This window comes from Sinohyriopsis cumingii, chromosome 19 (genome assembly GCF_028554795.1).
Source record: "Sinohyriopsis cumingii isolate HCF-2022 chromosome 19, ASM2855479v2, whole genome shotgun sequence".
NCBI lineage: Eukaryota > Metazoa > Mollusca > Bivalvia > Unionida > Unionidae > Sinohyriopsis > Sinohyriopsis cumingii.
The window spans coordinates 14,700,192-14,716,419 of NC_142979.1; the positions used below are offsets into that span (position 1 = coordinate 14,700,192).

The 16,228-nt window shown below is 33.4% G+C and overlaps 1 protein-coding gene across 1 annotated transcript in view; it reads left to right on the forward strand.

The window, feature by feature from the left end:
• LOC149775164 (intraflagellar transport protein 22 homolog) overlaps positions 1 to 16,228 on the forward strand; it is a 33,187-nt gene extending 16,959 nt beyond the window's left edge. Inside the window, exons 5-6 of the mRNA XM_089943433.1 lie at positions 7,633 to 7,733; positions 10,392 to 16,228. Of these exons, the coding sequence (XP_089799559.1) occupies positions 7,633 to 7,733; positions 10,392 to 10,546 (256 nt within the window). The 3' untranslated portion in view covers positions 10,547 to 16,228. The remainder of the gene's footprint in view (positions 1 to 7,632; positions 7,734 to 10,391) is intronic.

The following is a 16,228-nucleotide window of genomic DNA, read 5'->3' on the forward strand; positions in this document are numbered from 1 at the left end:
GGAGAGATGAATGAAGAAAGGTCGAAGTGACCCTTCACAAAGACTTCTCTGGCTTAAATGCGATAAAATTTTAATGCTCAATGCCTTCAACTTTAATATTCACTGCAATTCAAATTCGGCACTTCACAATGCTTATATCGTCACAATCTTAAACATTCAGTAATAAGTGTGATTCACTGACATTAATGTGCACATCTTAAATCAGATTGGCTAAGCTTGTTAGAAAGCTATAATTCTAATTCAGTTTTGATCAAACTTGGAAACTAGGTCTACATAATCAAGATCTCAGATGAGCTCGAATATGAATGAGATCCACACAGATTGATAAGGTGATCTTGCTTCTGATCGAGTTTGTTATAATCAGGAGACCGCTTTTAAATCTGAATTTGTTCATACTTTAAATATATGTTTGTATCATCAGGACTTAAAACAAATTTATGAGTGAAAGGAACACATCGGGTGATCTTGCAGCAGATTGACCAAGCTTTTCCACTATGGAAGCCTTTTGATCCGGCTTTGACCAAATTTGGAATATGTATTTATACCATCAAGATCTTAGATGTGTTTGATAATAAGCCAGATTTTTACATATTAATGAAGTCATCTTGCATCAGATTGGTTCAGTTTGTTACCACTCTGGATGTCATCAAGTAATGAGTGAGATCCATGAATATTAATGAAGTCATCTTGCATCAGATTTGTTCAGTTTGTTACCACTCTGGATGCCATCAATTATTGAGTGAGATCCATGAATAATAATGAAGTCATCTTGCAACAGATTGGTTCAGTTTGTTACCACTCTGGATGCCATCAAGTATTGAGTGAGATCCATGAATATTAGTGAAGTCATCTTGCAACAAATTGGTTCAGTTTGTTACCACTCTGGATGCCATCAAGTATTGAGTGAGATCCATGAATATTAATGAAGTCATCTTGCAACAGATTGGTTCAGTTTGTTACCACTCTGGATGCCATCAAGTATTGCATGAGATCCATGAATATTAATGAAGTCATCTTGCATCAGATTTGTTCAGTTTGTTACCACTCTGGATGCCATCAAGTATTGAGTGAGATCCATGAATATTAATGAAGTCATCTTGCAACAGATTGGTTCAGTTTGTTACCACTCTGGATGCCATCAAGTATTGAGTGAGATCCATGAATATTAATGAAGTCACCTTGCATCAGATTGGTTCAGTTTGTTACCACTCTGGATGCCATCAAGTATTGCATGAGATCCATGAATATTAATGAAGTCATCTTGCAACAGATTGGTTCAGTTTGTTACCACTCTGGATGCCATCAAGTATTGCGTGAGATCCATGAATATTAATGAAGTCATTTTGCAACAGATTGGTTCAGTTTGTTACCACTCTGGATGCCATCAAGTATTGAGTGAGATCCATGAATATTAATGAAGTCATCTTGCATCAGATTGGTTCAGTTTGTTACCACTCTGGATGCCATCAAATATTGAGTGAGATCCCTGAATATTAATGAAGTCCTCTTGCATCAGATTGGTTCAGTTTGTTACCACTCTGGATGCCATGATGCTGATCCAGTTTTGATCAGGCTTGGAATATGGGCTTGTATCATCAAGTAATGAGTGAGATCCGTGCATATTAATGAGATGCTGCTTCTTACCGCTCTGTAGGCCATGTTTTATATATGCTTTTAATCGGATTTGCCTTTGGAAGGGATAATTTTGATGAAATTTTGATTATATGCTTATACAATCAAGACCTTGCATGACTTTGGTAATGTGTAGTATCCATGGATATTATTGATTTTTATCATGCTAAAGACTCTTTTTGATCTGATTTTAATCAGACTTGATGAATAGGCACAGATCATCAAGATCTCAAGTGAATATAATAATGAGCAAGATTGATGCATGTTAATGATGATATTTTGCATCAGATCGGCTGAACTTGTTAAATGCTTTAGTGACTATTTCTGGTCAGATTTGTATCACACTCTGTGTAAAGGCTTATTTCATCAAGATCTATGAGGTTTCTGATTATTAAATATTGTCAAGATGTTGGAGGATATGTAGCTCACCTAGCCTTAACCTCAAGTGAGGTTATGATATAGCCTTTTGTCTTTTATCCATCATCCTTCTGTCAATGTTTGCTTGTTAGCACTCTATAGGCCATGTTTTTGATCTGCTTTTTCAAATTTGTATCATCAGTGTCTCAGACACGTTTGAATATGAGCAAGATCTATGAATATTATGGAGGTGATCTTGCATATGATTAAGAGAGTTTGCTTTGACTCTGTAGGCAATATTTCTGATCAGACTTTGATCAAACTTGGAATATAAGCTTATATTACATGGTGGTTCTTTCTGGGGTTTTCTCAGGTTCTTCCTCCACCAATAATACTGGCTGCCATGTATAGCCTATCACGTGCTGAAAAATGGCATTAAACCACACAACACAACACATTGCTATTTGTGGTCATCATTACTACTAGTGGTTATTATTACTACTAGTGGTCATTATTGCTACTTGTGGTCATTATTACTACTAGTGGTCATTATTGCTACTTGTGGTCATTTGATACTTATGGTCATTATTGCTGCTAGTGGTCATTATTATAACTTGTGGTTATTATTACTACTAGTGGTCATTATTGCTACTCATGGTAATTATTACTTCTAGTGGTCATTATTACTACTTGTGGTCATTATTACTACTTGTGGTCATTATTACTATTAGTGGTCATTATTACTACTTGTGGTCATTATTACTACTAGTGTTCATTATTGCTACTTGTGGTTATTATTACTATTAGTGGTCATTATTGCTACTTGTTGTTATTATTACTAGTTGTGGTCATTATTACTTCTAGTGTTCATTATTGCTACTTGTGGTCATTATTACTATTAGTGGTCATTATTGCTACTTGTGGTCATTATTACTAGTTGTGGTCATTATTACTATTAGTGGTCATTATTGTTAATTGTGGTCATTATTACTGCTTGTGGTTGTTATTACTGCTAGTGGTCATTATTACTACTTGTTGTCATTATTGCTACTAGTGTTCATTATTACCATTACTGGTCATTATTACTAGTTGTGTTCATTATTGTTTCTAGTGGTCATTATTACTGCTTATTTTCATTATTACTGCTTGTGGTCATTATTACTACTAGTGGTCATTATTACTACTTGTGGTCATTATTAGTACTATTGTTCATTATTGCTACTTGTGGTTATTATTACTATTAGTGGTCATTATTGCTACTTGTTGTTATTATTACTAGTTGTGGTCATTATTACTTCTAGTGTTCATTATTGCTACTTGTGGTCATTATTACTATTAGTGGTCATTATTGCTACTTGTGGTCATTATTACTAGTTGTGGTCATTATTACTATTAGTGGTCATTATTGTTAATTGTGGTCATTATTACTGCTTGTGGTTGTTATTACTGCTAGTGGTCATTATTACTACTTGTGGTCATTATTGCTACTAGTGTTCATTATTACCATTACTGGTCATTATTACTAGTTGTGTTCATTATTATTACTAGTGGTCATTATTACTGCTTATTTTCATTATTACTGCTTGTGGTCATTATTACTACTAGTGGTCATTATTATTACTTGTGGTCATTATTACTACTAGTGGTCATTATTACTACTTGTGGTCATTATTACTATTAATGGTCATTATTACTGCTTGTGGTCATTATTACTGCTTGTGGTCATTATTACTGCTTGTGGTCATTATTAATGCTTGTGGTCATCATTACTACTAGTGGTCATTATTGTGACTTGTGGTCCCTATTATTACTAGTGGTCATTATTACTACTTGTGGTCCCTATTACTATTAGTGGTCATTATTACTACTAGTGGTCATTATACATAGATTTGGCTATACTAGACCTTAATTAATTTGGAATGACATTTTCTTGGGATGCATGAGTGTCAGCCAAAAATACTGTAAAGAAAGGGACAGACAGAAAAGTTATATGAAGAAATAAGTAGTTGCTTGGAAAGTGGTGGGTGGGTGGAATCTTGCTGATTTTGTGCAGTGAGTATATGTTTACATCCAATTGCTGATTATATGTAATGAGTGTATCTTGTTAGCCAATTGCTGATTCTGTGTGAGTGTATGTTGACAGCCAATTGCTGATTCTATGCAGTGAGTGTATGTTGATAGCCAATTGCTGATTCTATGCAGTGAGTGTATGTTGATAGCCAATTGATGATTCTGTGTAATGACTATATGTTTACTTCCAATTGCTGATTCTATGTAATGACTATATGTTTACTTCCAATTGCTGATTCTATGTAATGACTATATGTTTACTTCCAATTGCTGATTCTGTGTAATGACTATATGTTTACTTCCAATTGCTGTCTATATGTAATGACTATATGTTTACTTCCAATTGCTGATTCTATGTAATGACTATATGTTTACTTCCAATTGCTGTTTCTATGTAATGACTATATGTTTACTTCCAATTGCTGTTTCTATGTAATGACTATATGTTTACTTCCAATTGCTGTTTCTATGTAATGACTATATGTTTACTTCCAATTGCTGATTCTATGTAATGACTATATGTTTACTTCCAATTGCTGATTCTATGTAATGACTATATGTTTACTTCCAATTGCTGATTCTATGTAATGACTATATGTTTACTTCCAATTGCTGTCTATATGTAATGACTATATGTTTACTTCCAATTGCTGTCTATATGTAATGACTATATGTTTACTTCCAATTGCTGTCTACATGTAATGACTATGTTTACTTCCAATTGCTGATTCTATGTAATGACTATATGTTTACTTCCAATTGCTGTCTATATGTAATGACTATATGTTTACTTCCAATTGCTGTCTCTGTGTAATGACTATATGTTTACTTCCAATTGCTGTCTCTGTGTAATGACTATATGTTTACTTCCAATTGCTATCTCTGTGTAATGACTATATGTTTACTTCCAATTGCTATCTCTGTGTAATGACTATATGTTTACTTCCAATTGCTGATTCTATGTAATGACTATATGTTTACTTCCAATTGCTGTCTCTGTGTAATGACTATATGTTTACTTCCAATTGCTATCTCTGTGTAATGACTATATGTTTACTTCCAATTGCTGATTCTATGTAATGACTATATGTTTACTTCCAATTGCTGTCTATATGTAATGACTATATGTTTACTTCCAATTGCTGATTCTATGTAATGACTATATGTTTACTTCCAATTGCTGATTCCATGTAATGACTATATGTTTACTTCCAATTGCTATCTCTGTGTAATGACTATATGTTTACTTCCAATTGCTGATTCTATGTAATGACTATATGTTTACTTCCAATTGCTGTCTATATGTAATGACTATATGTTTACTTCCAATTGCTGATTCTATGTAATGACTATATGTTTACTTCCAATTGCTGATTCTGTGTAATGACTATATGTTTACTTCCAATTGCTATCTCTGTGTAATGACTATATGTTTACTTCCAATTGCTGATTCTGTGTAATGACTATATGTTTACTTCCAATTGCTGATTCTATGTAATGACTATATGTTTACTTCCAATTGCTGATTCCATGTAATGACTATATGTTTACTTCCAATTGCTGTCTCTGTGTAATGACTATATGTTTACTTCCAATTGCTATCTCTGTGTAATGACTATATGTTTACTTCCAATTGCTATCTCTGTGTAATGACTATATGTTTACTTCCAATTGCTGATTCTATGTAATGACTATATGTTTACTTCCAATTGCTGTCTATATGTAATGACTATATGTTTACTTCCAATTGCTATCTCTGTGTAATGACTATATGTTTACTTCCAATTGCTGATTCTATGTAATGACTATATGTTTACTTCCAATTGCTGATTCCATGTAATGACTATATGTTTACTTCCAATTGCTATCTCTGTGTAATGACTATATGTTTACTTCCAATTGCTATCTCTGTGTAATGACTATATGTTTACTTCCAATTGCTATCTCTGTGTAATGACTATATGTTTACTTCCAATTGCTATCTCTGTGTAATGACTATATGTTTACTTCCAATTGCTATCTCTGTGTAATGACTATATGTTTACTTCCAATTGCTATCTCTGTGTAATGACTATATGTTTACTTCCAATTGCTGTCTCTGTGTAATGACTATATGTTTACTTCCAATTGCTATCTCTGTGTAAAGACTATATGTTTACTTCCAATTGCTATCTCTGTGTAATGACTATATGTTTACTTCCAATTGCTGATTCTATGTAATGACTATATGTTTACTTCCAATTGCTATCTCTGTGTAATGACTATATGTTTACTTCCAATTGCTGATTCTATGTAATGACTATATGTTTACTTCCAATTGCTGATTCTATGTAATGACTATGTTTACTTCCAATTGCTATCTCTGTGTAATGACTATATGTTTACTTCCAATTGCTGATTCTATGTAATGACTATATGTTTACTTCCAATTGCTATCTCTGTGTAATGACTATATGTTTACTTCCAATTGCTGTTTCTATGTAATGACTATATGTTTACTTCCAATTGCTGATTCTATGTAATGACTATATGTTTACTTCCAATTGCTATCTCTGTGTAATGACTATATGTTTACTTCCAATTGCTGATTCTATGTAATGACTATATGTTTACTTCCAATTGCTGATTCTATGTAATGACTATATGTTTACTTCCAATTGCTGTCTATATGTAATGACTATATGTTTACTTCCAATTGCTGTCTATATGTAATGACTATATGTTTACTTCCAATTGCTGATTCCATGTAATGACTATATGTTTACTTCCAATTGCTGTCTCTGTGTAATGACTATATGTTTACTTCCAATTGCTATCTCTGTGTAATGACTATATGTTTACTTCCAATTGCTGATTCTATGTAATGACTATATGTTTACTTCCAATTGCTGTTTCTATGTAATGACTATATGTTTACTTCCAATTGCTGTTTCTATGTAATGACTATATGTTTACTTCCAATTGCTGTTTCTATGTAATGACTATATGTTTACTTCCAATTGCTGATTCCATGTAATGACTATATGTTTACTTCCAATTGCTGATTCTATGTAATGACTATGTTTACTTCCAATTGCTATCTCTGTGTAATGACTATATGTTTACTTCCAATTGCTATCTCTGTGTAATGACTATTTGTTTACTTCCAATTGCTATCTCTGTGTAATGACTATTTGTTTACTTCCAATTGCTATCTCTGTGTAATGACTATATGTTTACTTCCAATTGCTGATTCTATGTAATGACTATATGTTTACTTCCAATTGCTATCTCTGTGTAATGACTATATGTTTACTTCCAATTGCTGTTTCTATGTAATGACTATATGTTTACTTCCAATTGCTGATTCTATGTAATGACTATATGTTTACTTCCAATTGCTGATTCTACATAATGGCTATATGTTTACTTCCAGTTGCTGTTTCTATGTAATGACTATATGTTTACTTCCAGTTGCTGTTTCTGTGTAATGACTATATGCTTACTTTCAATTGCTGATTCTGTGTAATGACTATATCACATTCACCTGTTTGCCTTCATTGTTGTTACATGAATAATTTTGTATTTGTACAGGTACGATTTCTTCATCAGTCAGCAGGGCATTAAGGAATCACAGTGCTGTATATTTGCTCACCATCGTCCTCACACAGGAGACAGAGAAAGGTCCCAGCTTGGTAAGTTATGCGCGTGATTAGTGCACATTGGGTGGAATGGATTGGTAAGCATGCATAACACAAAACTGAGATCTACTTTATTGGTTACAGCACAATTTCACTGTAAACAACAAAGACAGTAATCTACAATCACATAATTTACCAGTAGATCAAAATGTATTTTGCTTGTTCCATTGTGTACTTGTAACAAACTGCAGACCCAGATCTGCTGATGCATTATGGGTCTGTGCAATTTGCTGTTAGGTCTGACTTGTACATGGCTATATACAGTATACTTCTCAGGATTTGATATGCATGTTTTGGAACCAGAATTAATGTTTGTGATTGCTCACAGGTAATTGATAATCCTGTTCATTTAACAGATAATACCTCTTGTGATGCTGATCATACATTCTACTTCTCATCAGGACGTACTTATGCTATTGTTACAATTGTATGATTTCATTATCAACTGAAAAAGGATGCACTAATATTTATTGTTACACGCCTTGGTGATTTCATTATCAGCTGAAACAGGATGCACTAATATTTATTGTTACATGTTTTAGTGATTTCATTATCAACTGAAACAGGATGCACTAATATTTATTGTTACATGTTTTGGTGATTTCATTGTCACTCATATAACACAAGTGTTACAGGAGTCAGATGATTGATAACAAATAAAATACATTCATTGCATTGTTGGTACCATATTTACTCACATATAAGTTGAATCCAACAGCAAACTGCCTAGGCCCAGATCTGCCATCACATAATGTGCAGGCAGGTCTGGGTCAGTGCAATTTGCTATGAGTCAGCAAACAATATAGGCCCAGATCTGCCATCACATAATATACAGGCAGGTCTGGGTCAGTGTAATTTGCTAGGAGTCAGCAAACAATATAGGCCCAGATCTGCAATTGCATAATGTACAGGCAGATCTGGGTCAGTGCAGTTTGCTAGGAGTCAGCAAACAATATAGGCCCAGATCTGCCATCACATAATGTGCAGGTAGGTCTGGGTCAGTGTAATTTGCTAGGAGGCAGCAAGCAATATAGGCCCAGATCTACAATCGCATAATATGCAAGTAGGTCTGGGTCAGTGCAGTTTGCTAGGAGTCAGCAAACAATATAGGCCCAGTTCTGCCATCACCTATTGTGCAGGCAGATCTGGGTCAGTGCAATTTGCTAGGAGTCAACAAACAGTATAGGCCCAGATCTGCCAGTGCATAATGCATTGATAGATCAGGGTTGTTTGCTGTTCAACCCAGCGTATAAGTTAGCATATATGTCTGGGTGTGTGTGTATATAAGCGAGCATGTATGACTGTGGGTGCGTGCTGCGTGCGTGTGTGTGTGTGTGTGTGTGTGTGTGTGTGTATATATATATATATATATATATATATATATATATGGCTTATGATCAGAGACACAGTGGAAAGGTAATAAATAACTTACAAAAGTGCATGAGTTTGCCTGTTTATTTTCAATTTTGCATCAGAATATTTAGATGCGTCCATATTAGCTGCATTTATTAAAAAAGATTACATTTTGATATTTAAGTTCACACTGAGCTATTTCATCAGGCATTGTTAGCGTTGTGTAAGGAATGATTGTCTCAAGTCAGATGGTGATGGCATTACAGTTACAAATGCATTTGGAAGAAAATTGATTACAAATTTTCCTACGACCAGATTGTAAGAAACTTGATTCATTTTCACAATACCTGTCTCATTATTGACAGTGTATATTTGTATGATGTCAACACTTAGGTTATGGCTTGCATTTAGGTCATTTTCAGTTCAGAATTTATTGTCCCATGACATCATATATACATATTTTATGGTCAATTCTTCAGTGAGATCTAAGTTGCTGTGCCAGGCTTTCATGGTTTAGTGATGTATGCCAACCATTGCATTACCAGGTCTTAAACTTGGTCATAGTGTTAGGGAGATGAACATGTAATTTCTCTCTCTAAGGACTAAGAAGGAGTCTGAACTCCTAAGGCAGAAGTGGGCAAACTTTCCAGTGCAAGTGCTGCATACACAAATTTACACCTTGTCACGGGCCGCATAGTTCATTAAGTAAAATAATTAATATTTGAAATAGCAAAAACAAAAGGTTTTTCTGAATAACATCTAATTAATTTTCAGTTGTTAATATGTTGTTAATATTTGAAAACTTAAACTTCAAAAGAAGCACATTTATTTGATAAACAGAGTAACATAAACAGAGTCAGTGCGAATGATGTGAATGATGACTTGTTCCTAGGCCGCATGAAAACCCTTAGTGGGCCGCAGGAAGACCCTTGGCAGGCCGCATGCAGCCCACGGGCCGTAGTTTGCCCACCCCTGTCCTAAGGAGACATGGTTTGGGTCAGTAATTTCCATTTCACACTTATATTTTTACAATATGTATGTGGGTGTAACTGGCTTCATGTGGACATTATCTTACACATACATTTCTTTTGAATCTAAAGCAATGTTTTTAAGGAAAGAAACTCGGATTTACTTTGTGTGTCCCCTCTGTCCTCGCCACTTCTATATGTACTGATTATTTAATGCAAAACTGAATTGTTCAAACGTGTTCAGAGACCATGCAATGTCCTTGTCAGGTTTGTCAGATGTGTTCCTTTGTTCTTTGTAAAGCATGTAACCTTTTTTTGTTTCTGCTTGCAGGTGATCAGTTTGGAAACATTCCATGTGTTCGTACGAACATTGAGGAGGATGGGGAAAGTGTACGGGAAGAGTTCAACAACTTCCTGTCTAAACTGTCACTTGAGTTGTCAGACAAGCGGGATCAGGAGGAACTTAGCATCATGAACCAGCGATGAGGGCATCAGTAATATCTGAGCAAAAATTCTACTATACCATTACTTAATCAAATTTTATTCTGATCTAGGGTGTGTTTTAGTCTTTTGCCATGACATTATCTTGTTGTTTTATGTAGCACTGGACAAATCCCTTATCAGGCAGACTGGGACCAGATAATATCTTTGTTTTGTGAGTAAAATATGTATCAAATGCCTACCAAGTCAAGTTTGCTTTCCATTATATTCCAAGAAATATAATGGAGTTATGACCCCTGTTTAACTTAAAATTTTGCCATTCAGTTGCAGCTGAAAAATGTGTATGATAAATAACTTTTGTGGAATTCTTTGACTTAAACCTACTTCTTTTTAGGCTTTACTCTAACCCTGGTAGTGCTTTGTTTTTTTATATGATCTTGTTACCAATGCTTATTTGCAAACACTAGTATTGGATACATTTTTATGTGATTTCTAAAAAGGCTTTTGTAACTAATGCATTCAATTATATATATATATATATATATATATATATATATATATATATATATATATATATATATATATATATATATATATATATATATCATGGTTATACAATAATTTTCTCAAAAATTCAAGTTGTTTTAAGATGTTATTTTTAATACATCTTCTAACGTTCACTTGGTTTGAGCACAACTGTAAATGGTCTACCAAATTTATGTATTTACTTCCACAAGTGTCAGCATCTGAAAGTTTTTAATGTAATATCATCAGGTACAGCATTATTAGTTTGGGTCTTCTCTTGACACAATAGACTGGTCTGCTATTTTTTGGATACATATGGTAAGAAACATCAGCTGAGAACTGCCAATTTGTTACAAAGCCAATTATGTTTTTTGATCTTTACTGCCATATGAGGCAGAAATACACAACAGTCTGAACCAGTGAGATGTATGTTTGCAATACTGAAAGGGAGCTCTTATGTCCAGTATGCATGTATGTAAGTGACATTAGTTTTCAAGAATTCTTTCGAGTGGAATGAGACCTGAAAGTCACTACATGCAATCTTTTAAATTTTGCGAGTCTGAAATTTAAAAAAAAACAGATGATTTATTATTCTGAACATAGTGTCACGGTTACGCAGTTTTCCTTACAGAAAATTATTCTGTGAAGGAAAGCAGTGCATTCATTTATTACCTAAGTGTTGAAGTATTAATATGTGACATCATTTATAGCAGTATTTTTTGTTAAATAATGACACACTTGAGAACTGTTAATGGACTTTTCATGCAAGATTTTATAACATGTGGTCACAATTTGCTTTTGAAATCTAAGTTACATTTAAAACATTTCCTTTTAAAATTAATGTGCATATTGTATTCAGTGGCAGTAGTGCATCAAAATATTTTCATACACAAGTTTATTAAGGTAGTTTTAAATAAGTTTTATTTACCTACTTAGTTTTCAAACATTTTAGGAAAATAAAAAAAGAAAATATATTCAGGTTGGTATGTTCATTGACCTACTTCAGAAAATAGCTTCTTAAAAACTACCCCCAAAAAAATGAGAGGAGAGAAAGATTTCTATCAGGTGGAAAATTGAGCTACTGAATGACAGCCTTGATTACCAGGTCATTTGCTCTCATTAAGAATGGGTTTTTTAATAGTAGATAATCTCTCTATCAAGTCCATTTCCTTTTCAACTCAATTGTTGAAGGAGGGAAAGAGCAAAGCAGAAGGAAAAAAAGAGCTTTATATCACAAGAAGAGGGAGATGCTTTCTCTTTTGTTTTCTTTGTTTTGGTTTTTTTTTAAAATAAATCTTTTGATTAGTCAATTAAAGGAATATGGGTTGGTTTTTAAAAAAAAAAACTTTTGGTTAGGCAATGAAAGGAAATATCTCGGAGTCCAAACCTTACACTCCCCAAAATTGAATGTTTCGTCCCTTTCAAGCTTGTCACAATTCTCACTCTTAGTGATGAAATGTATCCCCCACTTTAAGAAGAGCCTCTGAACAGGACTCACTCATTGATACACAAACTTGGCCGCTAGTTAAAACCTGATTTTGTGTAACTTGAATTTGTTACTAAATGTGATAGTGTCAGCACTTTCATATCAGTATGTGATAATGTCAGCCTTTCATATCAATATGTGATAATGTCAGCACTTTCATATCAATATGTGATATTATTAGCAAACAATTAATGTTTGGATGAGATTGGACATCTGGAGATGTCATTGTCTGGAGCCATACAAATATGGTATCTGCATACAGCTGTGGGTTGCATGTGACTATAAATATATGGGTTCCCACATTCAGAGCTAAATACATGGCTCTTGCACCACTAGGGTTAAGAAGACCTTTTTCAAGTTTGATTTTCACCTTTCAAGTTAAATCTTACAGAATTATGGCTCTAATTTCACTTAGAATGTGGCCCTTTTAATTGTTTAATAGTTCTGCTCTTACTCAGTAACCTTTGAATTTCTTCATGGACTGAAACCAATTTGATTTTGAAGCTTCGTAGTTAGATCTCTTGGGCTAAGTGTGATTTCAACTCTAACAAATGTTTTGACAACACTAGACACTTTTATTTTTTACTTTGCTCTTCATCTTGGCGATTCATGTCACAGTGGAATTTTTCTCAGGTTTTTTTCATTTCAGCATGAAATGGGAATGTGGTTATTGATTATTGTTAAAATAGTATTTATTATAAATAATAGAAATATATCAATAATATAAATCAAATGCTTTGACATATTTCAAGCAACATCCTGTGGGCAAAATGTTAACTTAGTACTCAGACAGTAAGAATAATGAAAGACATAAATGAATGAGGATTATGGGAGACATTTATACATGTATTGTGTCCATTCAGTATAATTCTTATCCAGAATATATATATATATATATATATATATATATATATATATATATATATATATATATATATTTATTTATTTTATTAACATGCATTCTGTCCAAATAATTATTGTTTACAACTATTTTGTTACTTTTATATTTGTTCATTTAACTGGTCAATAGGTCATGTCTGCTTTCAGTATGACCCTGTGTATGTGCTTTGTGTTTGGGATTCAGAAAGATTTGATGCTTCAATTTTGCAATTTCAGCAAAATTAGGCAAAATCATTATGGCATGAAAGCATTTGAAATATCAGTTTTGGCTACCACTACTAGTAATATGCAAAAACCTTTAAAAGATTTCTTCAAAAACCTCTAATAATTTCACAAAAAGTGTACTGCTAGCACAGTTTCTTAGTCAACTGCTCTTGTAATAAGCTGTTTGGTTGTTATCAACTTAGTGAGCGGTCTCAGATCCACCTGGGTCTCTTGCATAGCATGAAGTACAGTACAAAATATTCTTGATGCATTTTGGAATGAATCTGTTTGCAAAAACCCCATATAAATAAATATGAACAAATACCCATCTGACTAAACTTAAACAAAAATTGATAGGTTTTTGGTTTTCTGAAATTATTTGTTAAAGATGGAAAATCTGGAACCAGAAAACTATTTAAGTTTCAGTGGTGTTTTGTTTTACTGATTTTTACAGTATAATGTCATTGAGAATTAGCATGCAAATAGATGCAATAAAATAATTGTAATTTCTGAAAAGTCGTTTGGTTTGACTATTCTCCAGTTTAAGTGTCTGAAATTGACTGATCTCAAATGCAAGTTTTGCAAACCAAAAGTTGTCAGAAATGGTGGCATTTAGATCACAAATCCTAACAGTGAATTTATACATTTAGAGACAAAAATTAATTTGCTCGACAGAAAGTGGAGGCTAAATGCAAGAACCTCATGACTTTGGTCATGCATATACAAAGTGTAAATCATCAGCTATGTGTAGCATGTGCATCAGATAGACACCTGGTCAACAACTCTAAGGAGAACTACAAGAAATGGGGAGTGACGTGGGAAATCATAGGACCAAAAGTGTTGATGTTTTGAATATACAAAATCAAAAGACACAGAGTGCAGATATTTTGAACATATAAAATCAAAGGACAGACAGCACAGATGTTTATTGGCCAGACTTGTCAGGGATGCTGTTACATCTGGTGAATGTTGATACAGTGTGATCCCACTATAGCATGCTCCACGGTCATGGTGTGGCTCCTGAAATTTCATATACATGTATTTTTCTCGTACACAAAAAACAAATTCTTTCTTAAGAGTATGAAAAAGATGTCAAAAGTGTATTATCATTTTGGGGAAGAGATCACATATGAATAATACAAGATGATCGTGGAGTGGCCCCTGAAATTTTATATGTATTTTTCTCGTATACAAAAAAAAAAGTTTTTTCTTCTTAAAAGTATGAAAAATATTGTGTAAAAAAATTATTCTGGGATCGTGTAGGGCTTCACCAATGTTGCAAACTTTGATTATTTTTTCCTTATTGGCAACATTGTTGGCTGTTTAAGCTTGCATATACAACCACTGGTTTGGAGTGGAAAAATTCAGGGGGCCCATGAAAGGAAGCCGCTGGATATAAAATGCACTGAAATTTATCTATTGTTACATAAATAAATTCTTTGTCCATATTGACAAACCATTTAAACAGTGCATTGTTATATCATAATCCGCTTATCTTGACATCTAGCATGAGTACTGTATGTTGAGATATTTGCTTTTTTTTTGTTGTTGACATTTCTGGTAATGGAGATCAGCTGGACAAAGCATTCTCTCGTAATCTTTCGTTGGATTTTTGGCCGGTCACTAGTAATCAATATTTTTACATAGACTAACATTTATATGTGGATGGCAAGTAAAATTCCTCTTCTTTTCACTCAGAATTAAATCCTTCAAAATGCTTACATTTTCTATCATCCGTTGACCCTTTGTTAAATGTCTAATGCATGCATGGGAGGCAGCATCACTCCACTACCACAAACGTTAAAAAAAACCAAAAAAACATCTTGCTTGTTGGTCTATTCAATAGGCAGTGAGGAACAGTAACTAGAATAGACCAAACAACAGCCAATTCCTTTTTAAACATGTGCCCATATAAAATAGTTTGCTGAAATTTCAAAGGAAACATTACTTTTGAAGCACCATTTGTTATGAAAACATATGAAACAAATGGAAATAAAATCAGGTCTCAGTCATGCAATACAATTATTTGATATTGCCACCACAATAAGAAATGGGCATTTTTTGGGTTCTCCAAAGCTGTCCTTTAGTGGTGACTTCAATAACACATGCACCCTTCATCAAAGAAAGCCGACTACAATCTTCAATAAAAACAAAGAACCTTTCTTCAAAGGAAGTCAGTACCAACCTTAAATAAAAGCAATGGAATCTGATGGATGGTTGCATTTTCCAACATGACTGGAACACATTTACTGTGCCATGAATGTTTCCTTTTTGCAGGGAAAAAGTTTATGCTTAAGAACACTTCCAAAACGCAAACTTTTACCAACTTGGAACGTATTCAAAAGTAAATGTGCTTCGTCATTCATTAAGTGATTGTGCTGTTTTTCCACTGAATTCAGACCCATATGACCTGTGACAAAAATATTTAATATTTTTAATTGCATATTTTTGATGGAATTACTTGTATTGTGGATTAAATGTATATGATGAGATTCACGGGTGAGTACACAGTGTTGATATTCTATTCATGCTATACATTTGACATTTATATATAAACAGCATACATGTATATGCACCAATTCATGGTTCTCTAAATAAAGTAAAATATTATA